Source organism: Mus musculus, chromosome 11, assembly GCF_000001635.26.
Source record: "Mus musculus strain C57BL/6J chromosome 11, GRCm38.p6 C57BL/6J".
Classification (NCBI taxonomy): Eukaryota; Metazoa; Chordata; class Mammalia; order Rodentia; family Muridae; genus Mus; species Mus musculus.
Genome location: NC_000077.6, coordinates 94741556 through 94766928, shown reverse-complemented (window position 1 = coordinate 94766928; position 25373 = coordinate 94741556). Strand labels below are relative to the sequence as shown.

The window sequence follows — 25373 nt, the reverse complement described above, 5'->3', positions numbered from 1 at the left end:
GGTACAGGAGAAGCTGAGAGTTCTACATCTTCATCTGAACATTGCAAGCAGAATGCTGGCTTCCAGGCAGCTAGGATGAGGGTCTCAAGACTACATTCACAGTGACACACCTACTCCAACCAGGTCATACCTTCCAATAGTGCCACTCCCAGAGTCAAATGCATACAAGCCATCACATTCCACTCCCTGGCCCCCATAGGCTTGTTCAAATGTATGATTCTATGGGGGCTGTATCCAACCATAACATAATTAAAAAGTACATTTAGTCCTACTTACAAAGTATTCATTGTTAATAGCAGTATCAACAATGTTAAAAGTCAAAGTTCATAATCTCCTCTGAGATCCATCCAATCACTTAACAGTAATCCCAGAATTACCACAGGAAACCACCTGGGCAAATTCCAAAAGTGCATCACCATGTCTTATGTCAAAGCACTGTTCAGATCTCCAACTCCTATCTCATCTTTCTTGACTTCAACAAGCTTCTTTTTCTGGTCTGGTTCCATTCCCTGTGAGCAGCACACTTCAGGAAATATCCGATGGCTCTGGCATCTTGAAAATCTTGGAGTCGCCAAACCAGCTTGAATGTTACAGCTTCTCCTTACAATGTCTGGGATCCACACATGATCTTCTGGGCTCCTCCAAAGGGCTGGCATCACTTCTCCAGCTCCACCCTCTGTAGCACTCAGTAAGCTCAGGTTGATCCACTCCACTGGTGCTGCTGTTCTTGGTGATCATCCCATGGTACTGGCATCTCCAATATTCTGGGGTCTTCCAGTGCAACTAGGCTTCTCTAAGAGTCTCTCATAGTCTCTCTTCATGGTGCCAAGCCTCAATTCTTTTGCAAGACCCTTCCGTCCAGGGCCATCAACTAGAACAGAGGCTGCACATTCACCAGTGGCCTTCCATGGCCTCCAGAGTGCCAAGCTCTTCATGGCCCCTGCATGGTTTCAAAACCAGTATCACCTGAGTGACTCTTACACATTTACCAAGTCCAGCTACAGCATGAGGAACAACCTTGACTAACTCTGGAACACAGCTCCTTTGTATTCTCAGGAAACATATTGCCTCCCTCAGTGATGCTGATTTCTTCTTAATCACAGCTAATATCTTATCTCCAGCTAATCAACATCAGTGGTCCCAGAAGTCCCTTCTATTTTTCACTCTAAAACCAGAGCCACGTGGCTGAAGCTGCTCAGTTCTGCTACTTGCTAGGGCTGGAACATGGCTCCCCTTATTCTATTACCAGCTTTCTGTTTCCAAACTCCCTCTTTGCCTAAGCTTGGCTTTCCTGGAACTTGCTCTGTAGACTGACCTTGAAATAAGATGCCTCTGTCTTCTGCAATTCTGAGATTAAAGATGTGTACCAGCATCCCTGGGTTTAAGCATTTCTTCACCTAGAACTTGCTTTGTCCCAGTCTGGCCTTGAACTCAGAGATCTGTTTGGCTTTGTCTCTTGGGGTTAAAAGTATGTATCACCACGCCTGGATCAAAATTTAGCTGCGTAGGATCTTGCCCACAACTCCCTTAATCTGTTATCTCCTAGAACATAGGATTCAGGTCCATTTCTCTTCCTGGTGCCTCTTTAATATTTGAACCATATATTTTATACATTTCCTTTCTCAACTTGCTATGCTCATTCAAAATGCTGTTCAGGAAACTTCACCAGACACTAAAGTCTCTGCTGGACTTGTTTGAGACTTCCTTTGTCAATGTAATTAATCTGAGTCTCTTTACCTTAGCCTTGGGCAGACATTTCAGACAGGGCAAAAAGTAGCTACATTCTTCACTAAAATATCACATATTTAAATTCTTCACTGAAACCTCTTGGGCCAGGCTGGAGAGGTGGCTGGGGGGTTAAGAGCACTGGCTGCTGTTCCAGAGGTTCTGAGATCAATTCCCAGCAACCACATGGTGGCTCACAACCATCTGTAATGGGATCTGATTCCCATTTCTGGTGCATATGAAGACTGCTATAATGTACTCATATAAATAAAATATATCTTAAAAAAAAAAGAAAAAGAAATCTTGGGCCAGGTCTGTACAATTCAAATCAATCACAGTAACAAAGTCTTCCATATTCGTACTAGGATGGCCCATTCAGCCCAATTTAAAGCATCCCTACTGCTTTCCAAATCCAAAATCCCAAACCCACATTCTTTCAAACAAAAGCATGCTCAGTCCTAGCATAGCATTACCCCACTCCTGGTACCAACTTCCGTCTTAGTTAGGGTTTTACTGCTGTGAACAGACACCATGACCAAGGCAACTTTTTTGTTTGTTTGTTTGTTTGGGTTTTTTGTTTGTTTTTGTTTTTCGAGACAGGGTTTCTCTGTATAGACCTGGCTGTCCTGGAACTCACTCTGTAGACCAGGCTGGCCTTGAACTCAGAAATCTGCCTGGCTCTGCCTCCCAAGTGCTGGGATTAAAGGCGTGCACCACCACCACTGCCCGGCCAAGGCAACTCTTCTTATATAGACAACATTTAATTGGGGTTGGCTTACAGGTTCACAGGTTCAGTCCAGTTTCATCAAGCCAGGAACATGGTGGAATCCAGGCAGGGATGGTTCAGAAGCTGAGATTTCTACATCTTCATCTGAAGGCAGCTAATACAGAATACTGGCTTCTAGGCAGCTAGGATGAGGGTCTCAAAGTTCAAAACCACGGTAATACACTTACTCCAACAAGGCCACACCTTCCAATAGTGCCACTCTCCTGGCCAAGCACACACAAGCCATCACACAAGTAAACATTAGTATTATCTAAATACAGCTTAAATTGCTTTTCCTTCTTCTGGCAACACTACATCTGGGTTAGATGGATGCCAGAAACTCAAAGGAAATACCACCAGCCCATTCTGCCCATCAGGGCCACTGGTACTAGCTACTTCCCTTCAGTTCCCCAGCCCAGCCATCCCCACCCCTCTTCTCAACTACTGAGTATGCCTGACCTTCTCATCTTTCCTGAGACATAATTACAGAGGAGACCCAGACCAGCCTGGACAGGGTGACCGGCAGCAGGGAATGAAGGGCCATAGAAGTATATCTCAGGATGGCGACAGAGACAGTGGGATTTGGGCAGAGGGAGGAGGGCCAGAATTCCCAGTTAGCAACAATTTCACTCAAGAGGCACAAGTGTGAGTGTTGTTGGGAAGTTTCAGCACTGTCCCAAGCAGGATCCATCTCAGCAGGGGTCAACGGGCTTCATTCAGTCCCTAATACTATCTACAGGAGGGTTAGCAAGTGGCATACTCCCTCCTACCCCCTTTTCTCTCCCTAGACTCTGTCACTAGAGATTGCAAGTAGAGAGGGAATTCTCAGGGGCCACATCCCAATTGCACTTGGCTTGGCTCTGGAAGGTTCTGTTGCTAAGCGCTAGAAAGGGCCAAGGGATAGTGAGAAACAGAGGCAGAAAGGGGGAGAGAGACCAGAGGCCAATTCCTTGGAGGACAATGAGCAAGCTAGGGTCCCTGAGCCACAGGAGTGCAGGGACCAAAGCAGTCAAGGAAATGGGGGCAAAACAAAAACAAAAACTGACTTCTTCCACTGGTGGTAGATGATAGAGCAAATCAGAAGGAAAACAGAGGGGCCCAAATGGGTGCCTTTGAAGGCAGTGAAACACTGAAATTGGAAAACAGAGACTGGCAGGAAAAGCGAGACTTGGAAATTCACTCAGTTTGACAGGGAAAGGGGGAACCAGAAGTCAGGGGAAGTCTCCAAGAAGCTGCCTGATTCCCAGGAGCCAAGTTAAAGTGGACAGGTAACAGGAGCTATAAGATGCACCTCACTCTAACACCAGAGCCTCCAAGGGCGACCTCCTGTGTTCTTAGACCAGACAGCGATTCAGCCACTAACTCATTGCGCCCTTTCCGAGAGCTTGGCTGTCACGTGTCTCTCTTCCACCCTTGACAGTCACCATGCATCCACCTGTCTGGCCTGCTTTCTTGCAAGGGGCCCCAGAGCCTCTTAGCTGCCACCTGGTGGCCATACTCTGACCACCTTAGTCCTTCCATGAATCTCACCTGGCCTGCTGTCGCCCATTGAGGGCTATTGGCTTTTGGCTACAGTGGACAAAGCCTTGATTTTTCTTCATTCAGAAAGGAACTATACCACCATCCCACCCCCCAAAGTTGTAAAATGAAGTGTACCAACATCCTGCCACACACACACAAAGTTGGAAAACAGAGGGGACACTAATATCCCAGTACTGTTGGGAATGCTGTGCCAAAGTTTTCCTTCCCCTGCTCAGGGTCTTTTCCTCCCCTCTTGGACAAAGCACAAAGGGATGGCACCATTTATCTGACACACACCCCATTGTCCTTCTTGTGCCTTGGCCTGCCTTTCCCACAATCTCTGCCTCCCTCCCTTTGCTGCCTCTCTGGTGTCTGGGAAAGTACAGCCCCCTCCAGTGCTGATCTCATCTCTCAAAGTTTATTTACGCATTTTCAATTTTCTGAAACAGTTTTTCTCTAAGTAGCCTTGGTCATCCTGGAACTCACTCTGTAGACCAGGCTGGCCTTGAACTCAATGATTAGCCTGCTTCTGCCTTCCAAGATCTGTAATTAAAGGTATGTGTCACCACTGCTTGGCTTGAATTTAAAATTTTTATTTTAAAGGGTATTTGGTATCAGATGGTGGGGGCACACACTTTTAATCCCAGTACTCTGAATGCAGAGGGTGGTCAATCTCTTGAGTTGAAGGACAGCCTGGCATACAAAGTGAGTTCTAGGACAGCCAGAGCTACACAGAGAAACCCTGTTTTGGAAAACTAAAATGATAACAAAAGATATTTTATTTACATTTATTCATTTTCTCTCTGTTCCTCTGTCTCTCTGTCTCTGTCTCTTTCTCTCTCTGTCTGTGTGTGTGTGTGTGTGTGTGTGTGTGTGTGTGTGTGTGTGTTTGCAGGCAAGTGCATGGAGTTGACTTTCTCCTTCCACTATGTGGAAGAATCCAGGTGATCCAGAAGGATTGACCCAGAGATCAATTTCTGGATGTGGGAGCACAGGCCTTTAATCACTGTATTCTGAAGGCAGAGGCAGGGGGATCTCTGTGAGTTCCAGGATAGCCTGCTCTATGTAGTGAGTTCCAGGACTATGTAGAGAGACTCTGTCCCAAAAACAAAACAAAACAAGAAGTCAGGTTTCAGACTTGGTGGATAGCACATTTCCCCACCAAATCACCTGGCTGGCCTTACTGGTTTTTTGGGTATGGCTTTGTTTAGGGTTTATTTATTTCCTTTTTATGTGTATGAGTATTTCTTGCATAAATGTATGTCTACCATGCGTATGCCTGATGCCATCAGAGTTCAGAAGAGAGTATCATCTAGAAGTAAGAGTTTCCCATGCTTGTGAGTCATCTTGTATACAGATGCTGGAAACTGAATCCAGGTCCAAGGAACGGCTGTTAACCTCTGAGTCAACTTCCCAGACTCTTCAGCACCCCCGGTCCCCATAGAGTTTCTCTGTGTAGTCTTGGCTATCCTGGAACTCTTGGTAGGTAGACCAGGCTAGCCTCAGTGGTCCACCTGTCTCTGTCTCCTGAGTGCTTAGATTTAAAGACTTGTGATGCTACCACCTGGCTTTTTTTTTTTTTTAATCCAGGCTGCTCCCTGGCTGGGATCTCACTAATTACATCATACTAGCTTTGAACTCACAGAGATTTGCCTCCTCCCAGGTGGATTAATGGTTGTTTAACCACACCCTCCTCTAACGACTATTTAAGCACAGCCCAGCAGAGAGACTTCCAGAATGCTTTGCTCAGTCCAACTTACAAGGCTGGCAAGTCAACCTCTTCTAACCTCCCACCTCCCAGTTCCTCAAACTCAAGCAAGGCCAGCTCCTCTCCACTTCTCTTCCCTGAGGTCCTGTTCTGCTTGACGCCCTGGTCCCGCCCAACTTCTCCATGTTAACTCCACCCCTATCTTGAGGCTGGGCCCCATAGGTGGAGAGAAGTGGGAAAGGTCCTGCCTTGTCACTCTGTCCTTACACTCTGAAGCTCTGTGGCCCCCTTGCCAGGATGCTGGACACCTGGGTCCCGGGCAGGCTCACCTTGATTTTTGTCCTGATTTCCAGTCTCCGACGAGTGAGCACCAACGAGGTAAGCGAGACTTCTGTGAGTTTTGGAGGTCCCAATGGGGTAGAGGCTCGCCTCAGAGCACAATCCTGGCCTTTACTTGTCAGGAAATCCCTTAACATCCATTGTGTTGTGTTTGGAAACAGTGAGGGTAGAGACCTCAGAGGGAGACCCAGGGGAAACCTGGACCCCCATCTTGGCAGGGTTGTGTTGCTAACTGGGAACTGGTCCCAACCACAGCCCTGAATAGAATCTGTGACCCCCATTTTAATCTTGGCATGTCTTACTAAGCCCTGAGTCAGGCTGAGGAACCTGAGGTCTTGCTTGTCTGGGTTACGTGTCTCTCCTTCCCTGTTCCTCCTTGTCTGGTGACCTTGGGGTGTAGTTTATTGTCCCTCCCTGGGACTTATCTGTTTGTGTATCAGGGAAGTGGAAGTTCTAACTTCTCTGGTTAGTTTGAATTTGATCTCCGAGTAGTCCTGGCTGCCGGGCGGGGTTTCCTCAGGCCTTGATCCCAGCAAGGCAGGATTTGAGCTCTTGTTCATGTGCAAACTCTGTCTTGGTTGACAGGTTTTCCTCAGAGGTGCTTAGAACACGCCTTTGTTTAATACAGTATTTTTGCTAGTTTGTAGTATTTTGAGACAGGGCTTCTGTAGCCCTCGCTATCCTAGAGCTCTGTGGCTGGCCTCAACTCAGAGATTAAATTTACAATCTTGGCTGAGAATCTGCTATGACGGGCAGGCATAAGTGACGTCCCAAGGCTGCTCCCCAGAACAATGTCCACTGGCTGTTGGGAACCTGTCGTTCTCCATCCAAGGCCATGCATGAGGGAACCCAGGATCAAGACACTTCCAGTCTGGGACCTCTGCATCTTTTGTTGACCTCTCTCTGCAGCCACAAATATAGGCGCTATCAATCCTCCCAATCAGATCTAATCAATCCATGTTTATTAAACCTCAGGCCCCCAACCATCCTGATCAGACCACGTGGTTAAGATGGGACGGGGAAAAATCCTGGTCCAGTTTATCAGACCTGTCAACTTTTTTTTTTTTTTTGACACAGGGTCTCACTATATAGATTATACTGACCTTGAATTCAACAGAGACATGCTTTGGTACCCCAGCATTGGAATTAAAGGCAGTGTCCATCATGCCTGGCCTAACCACTGCTTAAATGCAGTTATTGTAGGAGCCCAGTGGTATTAGCAGCTCAGATCTTTAATCCCAGCACTCTAGAGGCAGAGGCAGGTGATCTGAGTTCTAGACCAAGCTGGTCTACAGAGCCAATTCCAGGACAGCCAGAGATCCATAGAGAAACTGATCCTTGAAAAACAAGTATGGTCCAAGACAAGAGTCAGGTATTTGGAAGTTTTGGGTGCGGGAGACAGAGAGAGCCACAGAGAGAGTCAGAGAAACGGAGGGAGGGAGAGAGTCTGAGTTCATGGTTCCCTTGTGTTTTTAGCTTATGATATCTATCCTCACCAAAGAACAGAGCAACTGTGAGTGTGGAGAGGGAATGATCCCAGCTGTGACTGTCACCTGTCCTATTGTCTTTTCCTTAGCAAAAGAAATGTTATTGTAAGGATCTTTTAGAAAAGCAAAAGCTGGCTTCCTGTTCTTGTTGAGAGAGGGCCTAGTTCTGCTACCCTAGAAACTGTGGACTCCTGAGATTAAAGGCATGCACCACCACACCTGGCAATGGTTCTAAGTGAAGTAGCCAGAGAGGGCAATGCCTTGATACCTGGGGGAAGAGAGTCCTAATTAAGAGCTTAGACAGTACTGCTATCAACAGGATGGGATTCTGTATGGAGACCTTGGGTGCCTCAAAATACTGAAGGATGCAGGGCAGGGGTTCTCAACGGGGATCTGAGGATGAAATGGACCTGTGTATGTTTTGTGAACTCCCAGAGATGTCTCTACCTGACACTGAATCATGGGGATAGAGGCAATGGGGGATTTATGTTGCTTCCTGGGAGGCTCTGAAGCTAAGGGTCCACTAAAGAAGGCTTCCTAGGCCAGTCTCCAACTGTGTGTGGGGGGGGGGGGGGCAGGTATAGTGATCTACATCTTTATCCAACGGTCTGAAGACAGAGACGTGTAGATCTCAGAATTCCAGGCTAACTAGGGCAACACAATGAGACACTTGCCTGTCTCAATGAAAGCAAAAACAAACAAACAAACAAAAAGGGTGAAGGAGCGTTCTTGGTAATTTGTGCCTTTAACCCCAGCATTTGGAGAGGCAGAGGAAAGCTGGAGTTGTTGACCTTGGACATGGTAGTTGGAGGGAGGGAGAATCTGAGGCCCACTGTCTGGAACAATGTCTGTGCAGACACTTGCCTTCAGTTCTCTTTGAGACAGAGTTTCTTGATGCCAAACTGGCCTCAAACTGGCTCTGTATCCTTGAATAGTTCTGCCTCCTCTTGCATTCTGTCATGATAGACAGCACCCCCTGATCTCTGCACACCTACCTGATTTATCACCATGCTGGACAAACACTCTAACACCTGAGACCCAACTCCCAGGCTTTGAGCTCTGACCTCTGTCTTTTTCTTCCACAGACTGTAAACACATGTGACATCTTGTAAGTATGGGACTTTGTCAATAATTGTCAGTAAATGCAGGGGGAACGGGCATGTGCTCAGATTCTGCCCTGGAAAAGGGGACAGACACCTAATTCATATCACTTTTGCTGAAACCATAGCCCCTCTCACCTTACCCAACCATGGGGTTCAGGTCTGTAACTGATGCTAATCCCCAACCTTTCATAGCTGGAGTGGGGAGCTGGAGTCAAAAGAACAATGTCCCACTCCTGCCTCCCATGTAAGTTCACCATCCGGACCATTCTGCCTGAGGCACAATGGCATCCTGCCCTGATGAACTCTGAACTCAGGTCCCAAGTCCAGACCCCAGTTCCTCCCAGCGAACCCAGGATGGATCTGTAGTTCACACTCACTAAGGGTGCCTGGCAACCTGAGGGTCTAAGTGTCTAGGGAAGAGGGACCCTTTGGTTTGACACTCTGCTGCCATCAGTAACTCCTTATGCCTGTTTTTCCTAACTAGAAACTGCCCCAAAGGATTCACATGTTGTGACAAGGACTGCTGCCCAGAAAGAAAGGTCTGGGGTCCTGAAAGCTGGAATCCTAAAAATGAACCCTTCAAGTAAGCCCAGGGTCACCACTTCTGGGCATCTTCACTGAGGGCTGGGTCCACATAAAACAGTGGGGGTGGGTGATGGAGGTATGGCGAGGGAACATGGCCTGGGCACTTCTGACAATACTATCCCCCACCTCCCTAGGATCGTGGTCATCATCCTATTGGTCATGCTACCCCTCTTATGCATCTGCGGTCTAGTGAGGCGCTTCTGTCCCAATTGTAGAGAACTACAGCATAACTTCAGAACAGCAGATCATCAGACATCTCCATCGTTGCCCTCCGTTGCTCCCCTGGAGAACATATGGGTCACCTCCTTGGATCCCCCACCAGCCTACAGTCAGGTGGGTCTTTTGGTGTTGGTCCAAATACCTAATGTGTTTCATAGCTGGGTGTCCAATGTCCAACATATTGAAATAATAGATCGGGGTGTGGGGGGGGTAATGAATTGGGAGGGAGGAAGATAATGGATGGGGAAGGCTATGCTAACAATATTTGTCATTATTTACCCAGACCCTAAATAAAATCAGTATCCCTTGTCCCCCTGCAGGTTGTTCTGAAGCCAACTCCCACAGAACCACCTCCTCCCTACAGCCTCAGGCCTGAGGGCACTTCTGGACAGAGGAGAGGGCATGCCTACGCAACCCTTTGAGCTTCCTTACACACAAACCTCTTGGATCAAGCCCAGGACCCTGGACTGACTGCCTATCCCATCATGCCTTTAATTTATTGTTTTTATACACTGTTGCCCCTCCCCTTTTTTTCATGATATCTAAACTTGATCCATAATTCCTGTCCACACTAAAAGCTGTTGACTTTTTTGAGAACTTGGGGTGCCTGTCGTGGATGTAGAGAGATCATTGCTAATGGACTGCCAATCTTGACTGAACAGCTCACTCTGCCATCCTACATCAGCACTTCTGTGCCTGGAAGAGTTTGAAGACTGAACTGCACAGACTCTGAGCCATCTTCCAACCATGCATGGGCAGAGAGGACCTCACTGTCCCTCTATAACAATGCAGAAAACAGAGGGACTAAGTTTCCACAGCTGGCTGCTAAGTGGGGATGAGACAAGGTCAGAGGCTGAGGAAACCCTTCCATCTTCTTCCAGTGGTGACTGACTGCACTGACCCCCTGCTGGGAGGATGGAGCATCCATGATGTGAATGAATGCATAGACCTTCACCTTCGGGGGCACTAAAGAAATGAACTGGAAAGCTTTAGTGATCCTGTTCTAGTCCCGTGACCTGCTTTCCTGGGAGACCAGAACATGATGAATTATGAAACTCTAAGGGTGATACAAGCCAGAAAACAGCCTGCTGGAGAAGGTAGGATGGGGAGCAAGCCTGGAGAAGACTTGTTTAGAGTTCCTTGGAGTGAGGCTAAGGGAACACTTCCTTCCACATTCCTCTCTAGGAATGCACTGGAGGGAGAGAGGTGACAGACCCCACCTTTATCCTCCTCCTGCTGCTGAGCCTTTCCAGGTTCTAAATCCCAACCCCATGCAAAGTTAACTCCTGAAAGGAAGAAGGTTTTGTTCTGTGGCTGAGGGACTAAGGATACCTTGGAACCTGGACTGTTCTGATCCATGGACTGAAGACATTCCTGGTGCCCATGCCTTGGCACCTTACCCATGTTTACTGTGTTTGCTGCAGAGGGCTGAAGGCCAATGTTTCCCTTCAGACAGACAACACTACCAATACCCACTGCTTAGGTGTGCAGGCAGGGCAGGTGTGGCTGTCCTGGACTCCCTCTGTAGACCAGGCTGGCTTCAAATTCAGGATCCCCAAGAATACTCATCCTTGAACCACCACAGAAAAGGGCAGGACAGGGATTCCAACTAGATTCGGGCTCTGAGAACTGGGGTTGTCCCTATATGAGGAGGTCACCTCAGCCTGCTTGTCACCTACTTGACACTGAAAATGATAGAGGGCTTTTAATTCAGTGGCATGGGTTGCAGGGAGTAGCTTTCCTGAAGTTCAGTGGCTGAAATATTATATTTAAAAGGTGCATCTGTGTTCTGTCGGGTGTCAGATCCCCTAGAACTGGTGTTCCAGATAGTTTGAGTGGCCATGTGGGTGCTGGGAATTGAACCCAGGTACTGAAGCAGCCAGTGTTCTCAACCACTGAGCCATCTCTCCAGTCCCCTGAGTGATTCTATTCCCACTCAGTATTGTCACTACTGTGGGCGAGAGTGAGATGTCACATTTTCAGAGATGACCTTGCACTGTCCATCATACCACCAATATTTATAAAGCTACCACTCTATTCCTCCTGTTCTGGGTGTCCAGGATGACACCAGGTGCAGAGTCACCTCTAAGAGAAGCCTGCAGAGAGACCCACACACCAAAGCTCACAGAGATGCAGATGCTCATCTCCTGGTGCCCTGGAGTGAATGGAATATAATCGTCTACATCCATTGACCTATGGGATCTTGTTCTGTCAGACATGCACATACACTGGACATCCATCAAATAAGGATGAAGGATCTGTCATGCCAACCTACATTGTTTCTGACTTATTGGGAGAAAAGACAAGTGTTGTGAAATAAACTAAAGCATTACATTTTTATAAATGTGTGTGTGTTTCTCTGTATGTCTATTAAGATCTAGAAGAGCCAGGTGCTGTGGTGTAGTACAAAGTTAGTTAGGAATCTGAGGCAGGAGGATTACAGATCTGAGTCTAGCCCGAGTTACAAAGAATTAAAGCCAAGGTGGGGAGGGTGGCTGAAAACATAGCTCAGTGGTAGAGAATTTGCCTAGCATGTGCAAGCCCGGAGCTCAGTCCCCAGTTGTTATCCCAACAAATCTAGAAGGATGTGAGAGCTACCAGGAGCAGTAAGCAGGTGGTTAACTGAGAAGATTTTTAAAAAGATAAAAAAAAAAAAAAAAAAAAAAAAAAAAAAAAAAAAAAACCTCTTCTGAAGACAGTGTTTCTCTATGTGGCCCAGATTCCCTCTGTAGACCAGACTGGCTTCAAACTCAGAGATCCACCTGCCTCTGACTCTCAATTGCTGAGATTAAAGGTGTGCACCACCACTACCCAGTTTAAGATATTATTTTTAAGCTACATTAGTGTTTTGCCTGCATGTGCATCTGTGTACCAATGTGCATGCAGGAACCTAGGAGGCTGGAGTGGGCAATGGATCCCCTGGAACTTGGGCTCCAGACAGTTAAGAGCCATTTTGTGGTTGCTGGGATTTGATCCTGGGTGCTATGCAAGAGTGGCCAATGTTCCAAATGCTAAACCATCTCTCTGGCCCAAACTTTATCTTTTGTGTGCTTCAGCATTGCTTGAGGGTTTTTCCTTTCCCCCAACTTGATGCAAGTAGGACACCTCTGCCTGTGGAGAACAAGTCTTAAGATGAGGTCTCTCCCTTCCCGGCTCAGTCTTGCTTTTTTCCTCAACTTTAAGTGTCTCTGGCCAGAGCCTGCCTCAGGGGATTTCATCTTTCCCTGAGCTTGGACTCACTCCCCATCACTGGACCTACCTAGAGGGCTTTTCTCCATCATCCAGGCTCCAGTTTCCCCCTGTCTGAGACCTCTTTGATGCTGCAGAGAGAGGAGCCCCATCCCATTCTAAAATTGCCTTGCTTTGTGTTGTCCTGTGTGTTCATGCACTGTGTCCACTCTGCACCCAAGCTCCCTCGAAGGAGGGACCTGACACTGTCACAAGGAAGTTCAGAGTTGGGACTAGGTATGCCCAGTCCATGGTGGGTATCATACCTTGGTGATTGTCTTCTTGTGGACCACAGCAGCAGAGGGCAGCTCAGAAAAGAAGCCAGACTTGTTTTGTGGGGGAAATGGCTCTGGAGACACCTGTTACCATCTGTAATTTTGGTCCTCAGGTGAGAGGAGGGGATTGGTGGAAACAACATGGAAATAAAAGAAAGGTGGGACCCCACCCTTTATTAGAAGCAGACGGTCATGGATCAGAACATGAAGGGCAGCAGGTTCCCTGCAGGGGGCGAGACAGAGTGGATTAGTGCAAGAAGCTTGAGGGTTTCTTAGGGAAGAAAAGAAAGGGGACTTTTGTGGTAGAGAAGTATCATCCTCAGATCAGTTTCCTGCAGTCTCAGGGTTGTAAAATGCTAGAGAAGGTCTTTATCTAGTGTTGACTTTCTTCTCAGAAGCCCCTCCCCCCTTCATTGCCCCAGCTCTTATCACTGTTGATATTCTTGTCAGACAGGTGCTCAGATCCTTCCTCCTGCTGAGTCAGGAGTTTCTCGCTAGCCTGAGGCTCTATTAGGTCATTTCCCTTTCACTGCATGTGAACTTTCTTCATATTCTTCCTTCCTCCTTCCTTTCCTTAGTCAGTTCTCAGTGAGACCCTCCAAAAATACCAGACACTGTAGGGGAGCGGTGGCAGTTGGAGGGTAGGAAGTACCTCAGGCAGACATCATTCCTGTCCCCAAGAGAGACACACACAACCCAACATGGAGTGGGCTTCTAGTGCATGCTGAGTACTGAGACACAAAACCAAAAGAAGTGACCCTTGAGAGCTCCCCCAGGAGGGGGTGGGGCTGAGACTGCTTAGGGAAGGAGGCCAGGTCTGTTCTCTTTGAGGAAGTAACATTAAGCTAATTGTAGAAGAGAAGTAGAATGTCACATGCAAAGAGCAAGGGTCCCTGGGCAGTGTTTGCAAAGACCTGGAGGAGACTGGCCTCTGAACTCCAGAATCCTTATCAAAGGGAGTTCTTTCTCAGTTCTGAGCACCAGAGGTGTGACATGAAGATATTGGGCCAGGTTGCTCCTTTCAGAGGCTCTGGGAGTGGTGGCCAGCAATCCTTGGTGTCCCTGAACTGGGAACTGTTCTCAAACCTCTACCCTAGACTTTGCAAAATCTGTCTGATAAGGACATTCTTGCGGGGCGGTGGCAGCACACGCCTTTAATTCCAGCACTCAAGAGAGGCAGAGGCAGGAGGATTTTTGAGTTCGAGGCCAGCCTGGTCTACAGAGTGAGTTCCAGGACAGCCAGGGCTACACAGAGAAACCCTGTCTCGAAAAACCAAAAAAAAAAAAAAAAAAAGGACAGTCTTTCTGCACTGAGGACTCAACCCCAACCAGATCCTTACAGTAATTACTTAGTACTAGGACTGTGTTGTGTGGCAATTTCCTTCAAGTTAAACCTTAGCTTGGAAGCTCTTTAAGATAGAGAAATTTCTATGGAGAGAAGTAAACAACTGAAACAGACAAGATTCTTTGGTCTCTTCCTCCTTAAGCATACATAAATAGGACAACTGAAAGTTGCTTTCAGACAGCAAAGTTACCTAAAGAGGCTTAGTCTAGCAGCTGAGCTCTCTAACAGAGACACTCTAACCAGTTGAGCTGTACACATGATGTGCACTGGGCTACAGGTTTCTGGGCTCTGTAAGCTGTTACAATGTTGGGGTGGACTTTTGGTAATGCAGCTGTCTTTGAGACATTTCTCCTCCTATAAATCATCTCTCACCCATACCTCTGTAAGTAACCACAATAAAACTGACTGGCTCACCAAGTTGGTCTTTGATGGTGTCCTTATTTTGAGTCTCTGTCTGAGAAAAGTAGAAGTTTGTTCATGTATCCCCAAGAACAGTGTCACATAACCAATAACTTATCAGAAATAAGGTCTCATCCTCAGTTTCCAGGGAGCAATTTAGGGAGCTAAAGAAGTAAGAAAATGAGGCTGGAGAGATGGCTCAGTGGTTAAGAGCACTGATTGCTCTTCTAGAAGTCCTGAGTTCAATTTCAAGCAAACACATGGTGGTTCACAGCTATCTGTAATGAGATCCAATGCTCTCTATTGGTGTGTCTGAGACAGTGGCAACGTACTCCTGTAGATACAATAAATAAATAGTTGTGAAGAAGTAGAAGAGGGGGAGGTGATGCAGAGGAGGAGGAGGTGGAAGAGGCAGAGAGAGGACAAACACCCAGATATTCCTGAACAGGAAAAAAAAAAAAAAACTTTAGCTGCCTAGAGAGATGGCTCAGTGGTTAAGAGCATCTGCTGTTCTTCCCCTGGTCTTCAGTTTGATTTCCTGCACCAATCTCAAGGCATACGGCATACAATGCTCACATGCACATGTGGGCAATACATAATATTCACATAAAATAAAAATAAGTAAACCTTCTAAGGAACAGCCAAAACAGCACGTCTCAAAGTGCATTTCCACCCCACCTCATGCCATCCCCATGGTATGATGGCTGTTCTTAGTTGTCAACTTAACTACATCTGAAATTGATTAAAATCCAACTGGCTAGGTACACCTGTGAGGAATTTTTTTCTTAAATCAATTGAGGCAGTAAGACCCATCCTTAACAGAGATCCCATGAGAAAGGAAGACTGGCATTAGATTTTACTTCTTCAGGATTTTCATGCATACTGAAGACCAGTGGAGACATCCAGCCTTGTGGACTGACTGACAACTAGATTCTTGGACTCCCCATTGGTAGACAGCCATTGTTAGCTTAGCTGAACTCCAGCCTGGAAGCCATTCCAATAAATCCCTTTTATGTGTGTGTGTCTGTGTGTGTGTGTGTGTATATATATATATATATACATACAGAATCATTATATCATTTCTGTTCCTCTAGAGAACTCTGACTCCTATAAAGGGCTGGTGGGAACATTCCCCATTCAAGGAAATCTGGAAAAGGCCAAAGCACTCAGCTCACACTGAAAATCCCTGACTCACCTGAGCTGAAGAGCCGAGGAGTCAGCCATGAGAGGAAACCACTTTATCCTTCTGTAATACAGTGCTTTTCTGTCTTAGTGGACCATCAAATCCTGTCTTCCTTTCCTTCATCCCTAGGGAATGCTGACTTCTCCTCATTCCACAGCAACATGGGTGGAATGTGGCCTTGCCTCATTATCTAGACAACTGGGAGAACTGGGCTTCAGTCTCCTCCAAGAGACAGAGATGGAGACATTACTAAGAGGTGGAGGAGTTGGTGCTATTGGGCAGGGTGTGTACCAGAGAGAGCTTTGAGGAAGTGCTTCAGCTGTGAATCATTGTGTGTGTTTGTGTGTGTGTGTGTAGCCCCCATTTTAACTGCTGCAGAGGTTACATAAGTTTCCAGATGTGAACCTGGCATGATGGTACATGCATTTAATTCTAGCAATTAGGAAGGGGAGGCAGGTGGATTACCATGAGTTCAAGAACAGCCTTGTTGATATTGAAAGACTCCGAAAGGAGCCCCTCGCTCAGGCCTCAGGACAATAGCAGGCACCCAAGAACTCACAATAGACCGAGCTTGTTGCAAACCACATGAGGCTTTATTCGGGGAAAGCCAGAGCTCTGGGGACGACTCATATCCCACACAGGGGTAGAGGAGTTGACCTCAAGGGGAAAGAGGTCCCAGTTTTTATAGGCCCTCAGGGGGGAAAGGAGAAGGGGGTAGTAGGGGATTTCCAGATCTAAACAATGTCTATTCTCAAGAAATGGGTATGGGAGGGGTACAAGGAAAGAGTCTGGTGCAGGTGCAACAACTCAGGATTGGCCGGACTGTGGTTGCTAGGGAGATTTTCTGACTCTTTCTCAGCAATCAATATCACAAACACCTGGCAATGGGCTTCATCAGTGGGCACACACATGGGTCAAGGAATGGTCAAAACATTGGCAGACACACAAGTTCAAGGAGTGGCCAGAGCATTGTGCACCTCTATTTTTCTAAATCAGTGAAGCTAGTTCTGCTAACACTGACATCTATCTTGCCAATTTCAGGGCTTCTGTGTCCTTTTACATTCTGTCAGGATCTTTCAATATGACTACATAATAGGTTCCAGGCCGGTCAGGACTAGGTAGTGAGACCCTTCCTCAAACAAAGGAACAAACAAACACAGCTCACACAAATACAAAAAGAGAAAGGACGTGTGTAGGGAAAGATCTGTGACAGAAAATAAAGAAGAATTATAATGTAGTTTCCTGATGTTGGTATTCTACACAACATGTAAGCATCAGTCACCACAAATGAGTGTATCCTGTGGGAGGAGCTGGGCAAATAGGAGCTTGGAACTATGTGTGTATACATGTGTATTTTTGTATCTATATGTATGTATGTTGTATGTATGTATGTGTGTATGTGTGTATGCTGTATTTATAGTTGTTGTGTATATAATTTTTTTTGTTAGTTTAGTCAACTTGATATAGCCTGGAATCACAGGGCAGAGCCTCAAAGAGGATTGTTCACATCAGACTGGCTTCAAAAGTTGACTAAAGGCCAGCAGCTCCAGGAACCAGATGGGGATGCTCAGGCACCCAGCCCCATGGACTGAGCAGCGAGTCTGTGAACCTTCTGTTCTGTACCTGCAATCCTTTCTCTGTGCTGTTGGCTGGGAATGGGAGCGGCTGCTGCAGAGCCCCTGCTACTGTGACCTCCCTGCAGGATCAACTCCTCTGTCCTCCAAGGGGCTTCTGTCAGGATAATGATCACAGCAGTGAAGCTGGGACAGTGCACGTGTGTGCTATGCATGTGTGTGTCCACTCAAGCTTCCATGTGGAGGTCAGAGGGCTGTGGAGATGCCCTAGTATCTTCTATCTACCTACATTTATTTGTTTACTTACTTATTTTTTAAACTGGGCATCTTATTGAGCCCAGAGTTCACCATTTCGGATAAGCTGGTTGGACAGGGAGTCTCTGGGATCCATCCACTCACACTTGCTTAATAAGAAATTTATGTGACCACGATCAGCTTGGTACATGGGTTCTGGGAATCCCAACTCAGTCCCCACAGTTGTGTGGGAAGCACTGTCCCCTAATCGATCTCTGCCAGGCCCTGATTACTCAAGGTCCAGGTGCTTAATTTGAATTCTCTATCTTGCCCTATCAGACTGAATAGTAGAATTACAGGAATGTGAAGGGTGTGTCCTGTCACCTGCTGGTTTGTTATTCTGTCTTGTGACTTCCTATAACTATAGTGACTTTAAATATTAATAGTTTTACGAAATGCTTTGTTACCATTGTAACAATTACTATTTCTTTTCTCTTCTCTTCTCTTCTCTTCTTTTCTTTTCTTTTCTTTTCTTTTCTTTTCTTTTCTTTTCTTTGGTTTTTCAAGACAGGGTTTCTCTGTGTAGCCCTGACTGTCCTGGAATTCACTCTGTAGACCAGGCTGGCCTTGAACTCAGAAATCCGCCTGCCTCTGCCTCCCAAGTGCTGGGATTAAAGGCGTGTGCCACCACTTACAATTACTATTTCTGTGTATGGGTGTTCTGACTGCTCATGTCTGTGCATCACATGCCTGGTGCCCAGGGAGGCCCGAAGAAGATCTGGATCCCCTGGAACTAGTGTTAGAGATGATCTGGAACTGTCAAGTCAATGTTGAGAACTGAACCCTGGTCCTCTGTAAAAACATTCAGTGCTCATAACCGCTGAGCCATCTTTCCAGCCCTCTCAGTTTTCTGCCACTGGGCACAAGAGCTTTTCATGCTGGCAAAAGCCATTTGAGTGAATGCAGATCTTGTTCCTCCTGGCCAGGAAGGAGCTTTATTTAAACTGTAGGAATTTCGGTGTCACAGAAAGAATTAGCAGACTTTTCACTGCAGAGCTGAATGTAAGATAATGGTGATATACTCACCCTCAGGACTGGGTACCTGGCTCCTGCTCACACCCAAGATAATTGAAGGAGGAAAGACTTCAACCTCTGAAATGGTGGCACTGCACCACTGTGGGGATGGAACACACACACACACAGTCCCACTATGTAGCCTAGGCTGGCCTTAAACTCATTGTCCTCTTGTCTTAGTCTCCTGAGGTCTGAGATCACAGGGATTTGCATATTCCCCATTCTCTCTCTCTCTCTCCCTCTCTCTCTCACACACACACACAGAGAGAGAGAGAGAGAGAGAGAGAGAGAGAGAGAGTCACAGGGAAAGTTCAGGCCCTGCCCATTCTTCTGAGACAGTGTATCTCCCTGGTCTGGAGCGTGGGCAAGGGATTAGGAAGGCTGGCCAACAAACTCCAGAAGTTCAGGGATTATCAGTATGTGCTGCTCTGCCTGGCTTTTTTCTATGTCTGAGGCCTGAGCCAGGTCCGCATACTTGAAGACATGCTCTTATGGACTGATCGATCCTCCTAGCCTCACAGTGCCTCTTCTTTAAGCTGAGCTCTCCCAGTGTTGCCCCGTGTTGGGGTCTGTGCTCTCCCAGTGTTGCCCCGTGTTGGGGTCTGAGCTCTCCCAGTGTTGCCCCGTGTTGGGGTCTGTGCTCTCCCAGTGTTGCCCCGTGTTGGGGTCTGAGCTCTCCCAGTGTTGCCCCGTGTTGGGGTCTGAGCTCTCCCAGTGTTGCCCCGTGTTGGGGTCTGTGCTCTCCCAGTGTTGCCCCGTGTTGGGGTCTGTGCTCTCCCAGTGTTGCCCCGTGTTGGGGTCTGTGCTCTCATGTGATTCTTCTGCCTTTACTGAAAGCTGGGATCACAGGCGCGTTCTATTTGCTCAACTGGGATTATATTTGAATTTTACGCATTTGAGGGAACTCAGGTGTGTTCGCTGGCCTGGATGAATGCTTGAATCCAAATGTGATTGGTTTCCTGCCATCTTCACAGAAAACTTCCCTTGGAGACTCGTAACTTTAATTTTTTCCAAATCCTATTTTCAATGACGGTTCTTGAACTCTTTATCCTCCCTTGTAGCCCACCACCCACCAGAGGTAGTGGGAAAGAAAGGATGAGGGTGAACTGGACCTGTTTGGACAGGTTCTCTGGAGCAGCTTCTCTCTGTGCTGTCTGGAAATAGGCAGTTCGGTCCACAGGCTAGCAGGCAGCGGCAGTTTGACCCATTTGCAAACACTTCACAGATACACCAGTAGTCCAGTTTGGTAGAGTCAGGTTAGCAACGTCAGTGACGTGACCTAGCAGAGACACCTAGGCTTCAAGTCAGCAGCAGGAACCAGCAGGAACACGAGACGTTTTTAGCTGTGCCTGCCCCAGGAAATCGAAGAACAGTGAAGACTGGAGGCCCACAAGCATTGCACAGCTAGCTGTATCTGCAAGCCGAGCTCTGTCTCTATCACTCCATCCATCCTGTTTATACCCTCCAAATGGCACACATCCTCCATGTGCCTTGCCTCAGTATGGGTGTTACCTTAGCACACGCATCCAATCTGCCTGAGTCCTCGGAGTCCCAACAAATGGACCTCAACTATGCAATGTAAGGCAGACCAATACATGCATGATGTTAGCAAAGAGTCCTTCATCACGTGTCCTTTCACGCTTGTTTTATCAGAACATTCTCTCTCCTGGGTCTGCTTCAGTGAAACGTTCCTTCACGAGTCTGCCTTAGCCTATCCCCTGTGTCCAGTTCAGAAAAACACTTCTTCATGTGTTTGCTCCAGCAAAACACCATCCGACACAACTGACTCTCTGCAGAACCCTTAAGTTTCCACTTCAGAGACTGGACAGAGCCCCAGTAGAACTCCCCTTGACAAGTCAGTCTGGAGTTGCTTTAAGAGCACACGGTCTTCTTTGGCCTCCTCTGTGTCTCCAGCCTCATTACATCACTAGGATGACCAATGGCAGAAACCATTGCAGGGCTCAGAGTTGGCAATGGTCCAACCTGAGCTACATTTTTTGTTTGTTTGTTTTTCGAGACAGGGTTTCTCCGTGTAGCCTGGCTGTCCTGCAACTCACTTTGTAGATCAGGCTGGCCTCAAACTCAGAAATCCCCCTGCCTCTGCCTCCCAAGTGCTGGGATTAAAGGCAAGCGCCACCATTGCCCGGCCTGAGCTACTTATGAACCTCTCTGAGTCCCCTTTAGACTGACAGCTCAGGGCCTGAGAACGATCAGTCTCCAGAGTGCCTCAGGTAGATAATCCATCAGATGGAGAATCTAGAGCTAGAGGCAGCCATGTTGTTAGCCTGGTTGAATGAGAAGGAGTGCAGACAGTTTTCAGAGGCAAATGAACGTAGGAGAGAGAAAATTCTATGGCATTCTTCCATCCTTTAGATTGTTCCTGGGACCTAACTGTCTAACATAGCTGTAGGAAGCCAACTCTAAGATGGCGCCGGCTTCCGGTGTGCCTTTGTGGTAAACAACACCCCTGCGCAGGCGCTAGCCAGAATCTGGCGCCAATCCCACCCAAGCGGGTGCATGCAAACTAGGTGCAGGCAGACTGACCAATCCCAGGGGGGCCACGGAGCCTTCTCCTGTGCTGGGGTGCATATAAGCAGTGCTCCCTGAGTGCCCGGGGTCCCCCGTAGCAGCATGGAGGCGTTCCTGCAATAAAGGCTGTTAAGAAGAATCTGACCATGTTGTGTCTTCCTTGCCAGCCGAGGTGGGTGCAACACATAGCCGAACTGTTCTGCTTTTCTTTGGCAACCAGAATAACTCACTCCCAAGTCGCTTCAGCTTGTTTGAGTTGATTATTGACACTTGCAACCCAAAGAGCTCACACTAGTCAAGTAGACAAATGCCTTCACTTTCCAGTGGAAGCAGTAAATGTTGAGGAAGCCCTGACCTCCCTATGGCTGAGTTCAGAGACTGTAGGCTAGATTCAAGTTATAAATTTCCCAGTGATGTAAGCAGAAATCTTTTGCAACCTCTCCTCTAGTCTACCACCCAGCAGAGGTAGTGGGAGAGAAAAGTTATTAGGATATGGAGGAAGTGGACCTGTTCAGCAATAGATTTTCAGGGGTGACCTTGGCCTTCTTGGGCAGCAGTTCAGTCTGAAAAACTCTGAGAGGAGCCCCTTGCTCAGGTCTCAGGACAATAGTGGACACCCAAGAACTCACGATAGAATGAGCTTGATGCAAACCACATGAGGCTTTATCTGGGGAAAGCCAGAGCTCTGGGGACGACTCATATCCCACGCAGGGGTAGAGGAGTCGACCTCGAGGGGAAAGAGGTCCCAGTTTTTATAGGCCCTCAGGGGAGAAAGGAGAAGGGGGTAGTAGGGGATTTCAAGATCTAAACAATGTCTATTCTCAAGAAATGGGTATGGGAGGGGTACAAGGAAAGAGTCTGGTGCAGGTGTAGCAACTCAGGATTGGCCGGGCTGTGGTTGCTAGGGAGATTTTCTGACTCTTTCTCAGCAACCAGTATCACAAACACCTGGCAATGGGCTTCATCAGTGGGCACATACATGGGTCAAGGAACGGTCAAAACATTGGCAGACACACAGGTTCAAGGAGTGGCCAGAGCATTGTGCACCTCTATTTTTCTAAATCAGTGAAGCTAGTTCTGCTAACACTGACATCTATCTTGCCAATTTCAGGGCTTCTGTGTCCTTTTACATTCTGTCAGGATCTTTCAAGTCCTGCAGCAAACACCAAATACAATTCAGCAGCTGCGGACCAGTCCTCTAGGCAGGCAGACACCAGGCATGAACCAGCAGCTACTGTCCTGTCTTTTCAGCAAGCAGACACCAGACAGCTGTAGTTCAAGAGAATATAAACTAGTACAATTATTTCCCCAACCGTGGCAAGATTGTCTGTAGTTGCTCTTGATCAATTAGCATAGAAACAAGTTTCTCACAAAGCCATACACTCTTAACACCTGCATGTCTCTCTATGCAGGTGCCAGATCCTCTGGAACTGGAGTTACAGACGGCTGTGAGCCACCGTACATCCCCCCCTTTATCCCTGAGAAGTCTAAGCCTCTCCAACTTTGTAGGTCCATTTCTACATGTGAATCTGTTGTTTTAATTCAGAAACTAAAACTTTTAATACCTTTAGGTCCTGATCAACCTTTCTTCTTAGTTTGAAAAGCCTCAGAAGAGGCATATTAAGTCAAACCATTAGTATATACCCACAAAGTAGTCTCAGAGGCCCAGTAATATTGTCCTTATCTATACGAGCTAACCCATAAGGCAGAATAGGGGTATCAGAATAAGAGCAAGTACCTAGGTTAAAGGTTTTGGATAGTAGACAAGTTTTAGCTCCTTATAAGTCCTCTAACATTAATTTGGGCTGCCCACAGTCACAGTGAGTTTAGTCAGTGGTCTGACAGTCTGGTTAGTTCCTATCCCTGTGTAGTATAAGTGAACAGGTGTGTAAGCATGACCAGCAATCCTGGCTGATTTCTGCCTGGGAGTGATTAACTCTAACCCCAGGAACCCTTCCTGCGACATAGAGTCTGATTCCCCAGGTTGTTCCTGTTTTCCAAATGCCAACATCTTTTTTTGTTTGTTTGGAAACCTCAGTTTTTTAGGAAGTCCCATGTTTTGCAATGAGAGCTTCCTAGTTTTTGGCAACCAAGGGGTCCAGCCACAGGGCATATATAGAATTGTCAACTCCATATTCCTATCTGAGCAGGTAAATTCATATAGCTTCCCTTTTCCCCATACAAGCAGACACTTAAAGTGGGCATCAGCGAGCAAAGGGCAGGGTGGAATCTGGGTTGCTGGTCTGTAGTCACGCTAGCAGGGGAGTTCTGCCAGCATGACTTGCTGAGCCTCGGAAGCAGTTAGGAAGGTTTTCCAAACATAATCTCATAGGAGATAAATCCCCCTCTGTATGGGATGCAGACCAAAGCAAAGCAAAGGAAGGGCACATATCCGTCCTTTGGTAGACGCTAATGAGAGTCTGCTATGTTCTGTATGTTCCTTTTACCTGGCCATAACTCTGAGATCTATATGCACAATGAAGCTTTTAATCTATGCCTAAAGCTTCAGCTATTAATTGAAAAGGGTTGGCTATGAAATTCAGGTTAATGTTGGACCCCCATTGCTGCGGAGGAGGCTAAATCAAGGGACTAAAAGTCCTAGAAGAGCTTCCCCCCCCCCCTCAGAAAGCTATTTTATTTTATTTCACACACACTAAAAGCAGAGAGGAGACTCTGGTGCTGGCCCTCCCTTGGGCTGGGCTGGAGTCTCTGTCTCCCCACCAGGCAGTCGGTCCCCAGCCTCCCAGGCTTGTCATCATCTGAAAGCTGAGTGGGGTGTCTGCCCTGCACCACAGCTCTTCTCCAAAGCCGAGGAAACCCCATGGGGAATACGGGGTAAGAGGACCTAAGGATTATAGGATAGGAGCCCACATGGAACCTCGGTGAGGTAGTCTGTCGCCTGAGGCCCACACGGGTCCTGCTGAGGTAAAATTTGTAAGTTTATTTCAGGGACGTGGGTCAGGACTCTTCGGGCCAAAGTCATCCTCTTCATCCCCAAAGCAGCTGTCGGCCTCCTCCACTTCGCCGTCCACGTAGTAGTCGAAGAGGTCCGAGCCCTCATCCGGCGCCGGCGCCTTGGTCTTCACGCAGTACTCGGCCAGCGTAGTGGGCACCTTCACGCCATCGCGCTCTGCGTCCACCTTGGTCCCCAGGACCTGCTTCCGGATGATGTCCGTGTACTCGTGGTCCTTCCCCTTGCTCTCCTTCCATTTTCTGTACATCACCGAGGCGTCCACGTTGGCAGGAGAGGAGGTGTTGGGCTCATTCAGCAGCGAGATTACACTCAGGAGGATGGTTCTGACATTCTGTGTGGGGTTCCACCGCTCTGAGGGCAGCTCCCCACCCTGTGGGTTGTCATCTGGGGGATGGAGAATGGAGATGCACACGAACCCTGTCTCATGGATGTTTGGGTGCCACATCTTGGTGAGGAACCAGAAGGTTGGTGGGGAATACGGGTAGTCGATGGGGAACTTGAGGTGAGCCTTGAAGTAGCCACCCTCATAGTAGGTGTTGGGGGGCCCGAAGATGGCCACCTCCCAGTTGTACAGGTCACCCTCGTCCACCAGCGTCACCCGGAAGCCCTCCACCGGCTCCTCCTGCAGCCCCTTCAGTTCCAGTAGCAGCACCTTCTGTGAGCTGGGCACCAGCGGTCCGGCCATGGCGGTGGTGGCGGCGGCCCAGGCCGCGGAACCAGCGCGAGCTCGCAGGACGGACCGGGTCGCGCGCCTGCAGGGGGAGAGCCGCTGCCTTCCTTCTCTGCGCCGCCCGGAGACCCTGAAGGCTTCACTCGCTCTGGCGATAGAGCTTTTTAGCTACTATTTGAGCAGTTTCAGTCCAGGTGGAGAACATTTCTACCCACCTGGAAAAGGTATCTGTAATAATTAGCAAGTACTTTTAGCCTCCCCCAGCAGGCCGGATCTTGATAAAGTTAGTTTTTCCAGAGTTTGTAGGGATGTTGGTCTCTCATTTGGACCCTTTCCTGGGTAAGGGCTTGCTCTCTGTTTTGGATTCACTTGTGCACAAACATGGCATCTGGCTGAGACATCTCAGCTGTCCAGCCTAGGTATAACATACCTGAG

General features: G+C 47.7%; 1 protein-coding gene and 1 pseudogene across 2 annotated transcripts; one reads left to right on the top strand and one right to left on the bottom strand.

Annotated features, from left to right (window-relative positions):
- The first annotated feature begins 5731 nt into the window (after positions 1 to 5731).
- Positions 5732 to 11800, top strand: Gm11545 (predicted gene 11545). Of its 2 annotated transcripts, NM_001105561.1 has the most exons (5): positions 5747 to 6098; positions 8632 to 8654; positions 9134 to 9232; positions 9369 to 9567; positions 9774 to 11793. In NM_001105561.1, exons 1-5 carry the CDS (start codon positions 6018 to 6020, stop codon positions 9873 to 9875), a joined length of 504 nt encoding a protein of 167 aa, NP_001099031.1. In that variant the 5' UTR covers positions 5747 to 6017; the 3' UTR covers positions 9876 to 11793. The 2 variants fall into 2 exon arrangements, with proteins under 2 accessions (XP_006533072.1, NP_001099031.1); XM_006533009.2 differs by lacking the exon at positions 9134 to 9232 and having other exon boundaries at positions 5732 to 6098; positions 9774 to 11800.
- Cdc34b (cell division cycle 34B) lies at positions 23915 to 25092 on the bottom strand (annotated as a pseudogene).

Bases quoted from the DNA above. Each gene is read 5' to 3' on its own strand.
- Gm11545 (NM_001105561.1), top strand. From the start codon at position 6,018: ATGCTGGACACCTGGGTCCCGGGCAGGCTCACCTTGATTTTTGTCCTG. The intron at 6,099-8,631 runs GTAAGCGAGACT...TTTCTTCCACAG, and splicing joins GACGAGTGAGCACCAACGAG to ACTGTAAACACATGTGACAT. The intron at 8,655-9,133 runs GTAAGTATGGGA...TTTCCTAACTAG, and splicing joins GTAAACACATGTGACATCTT to AAACTGCCCCAAAGGATTCA.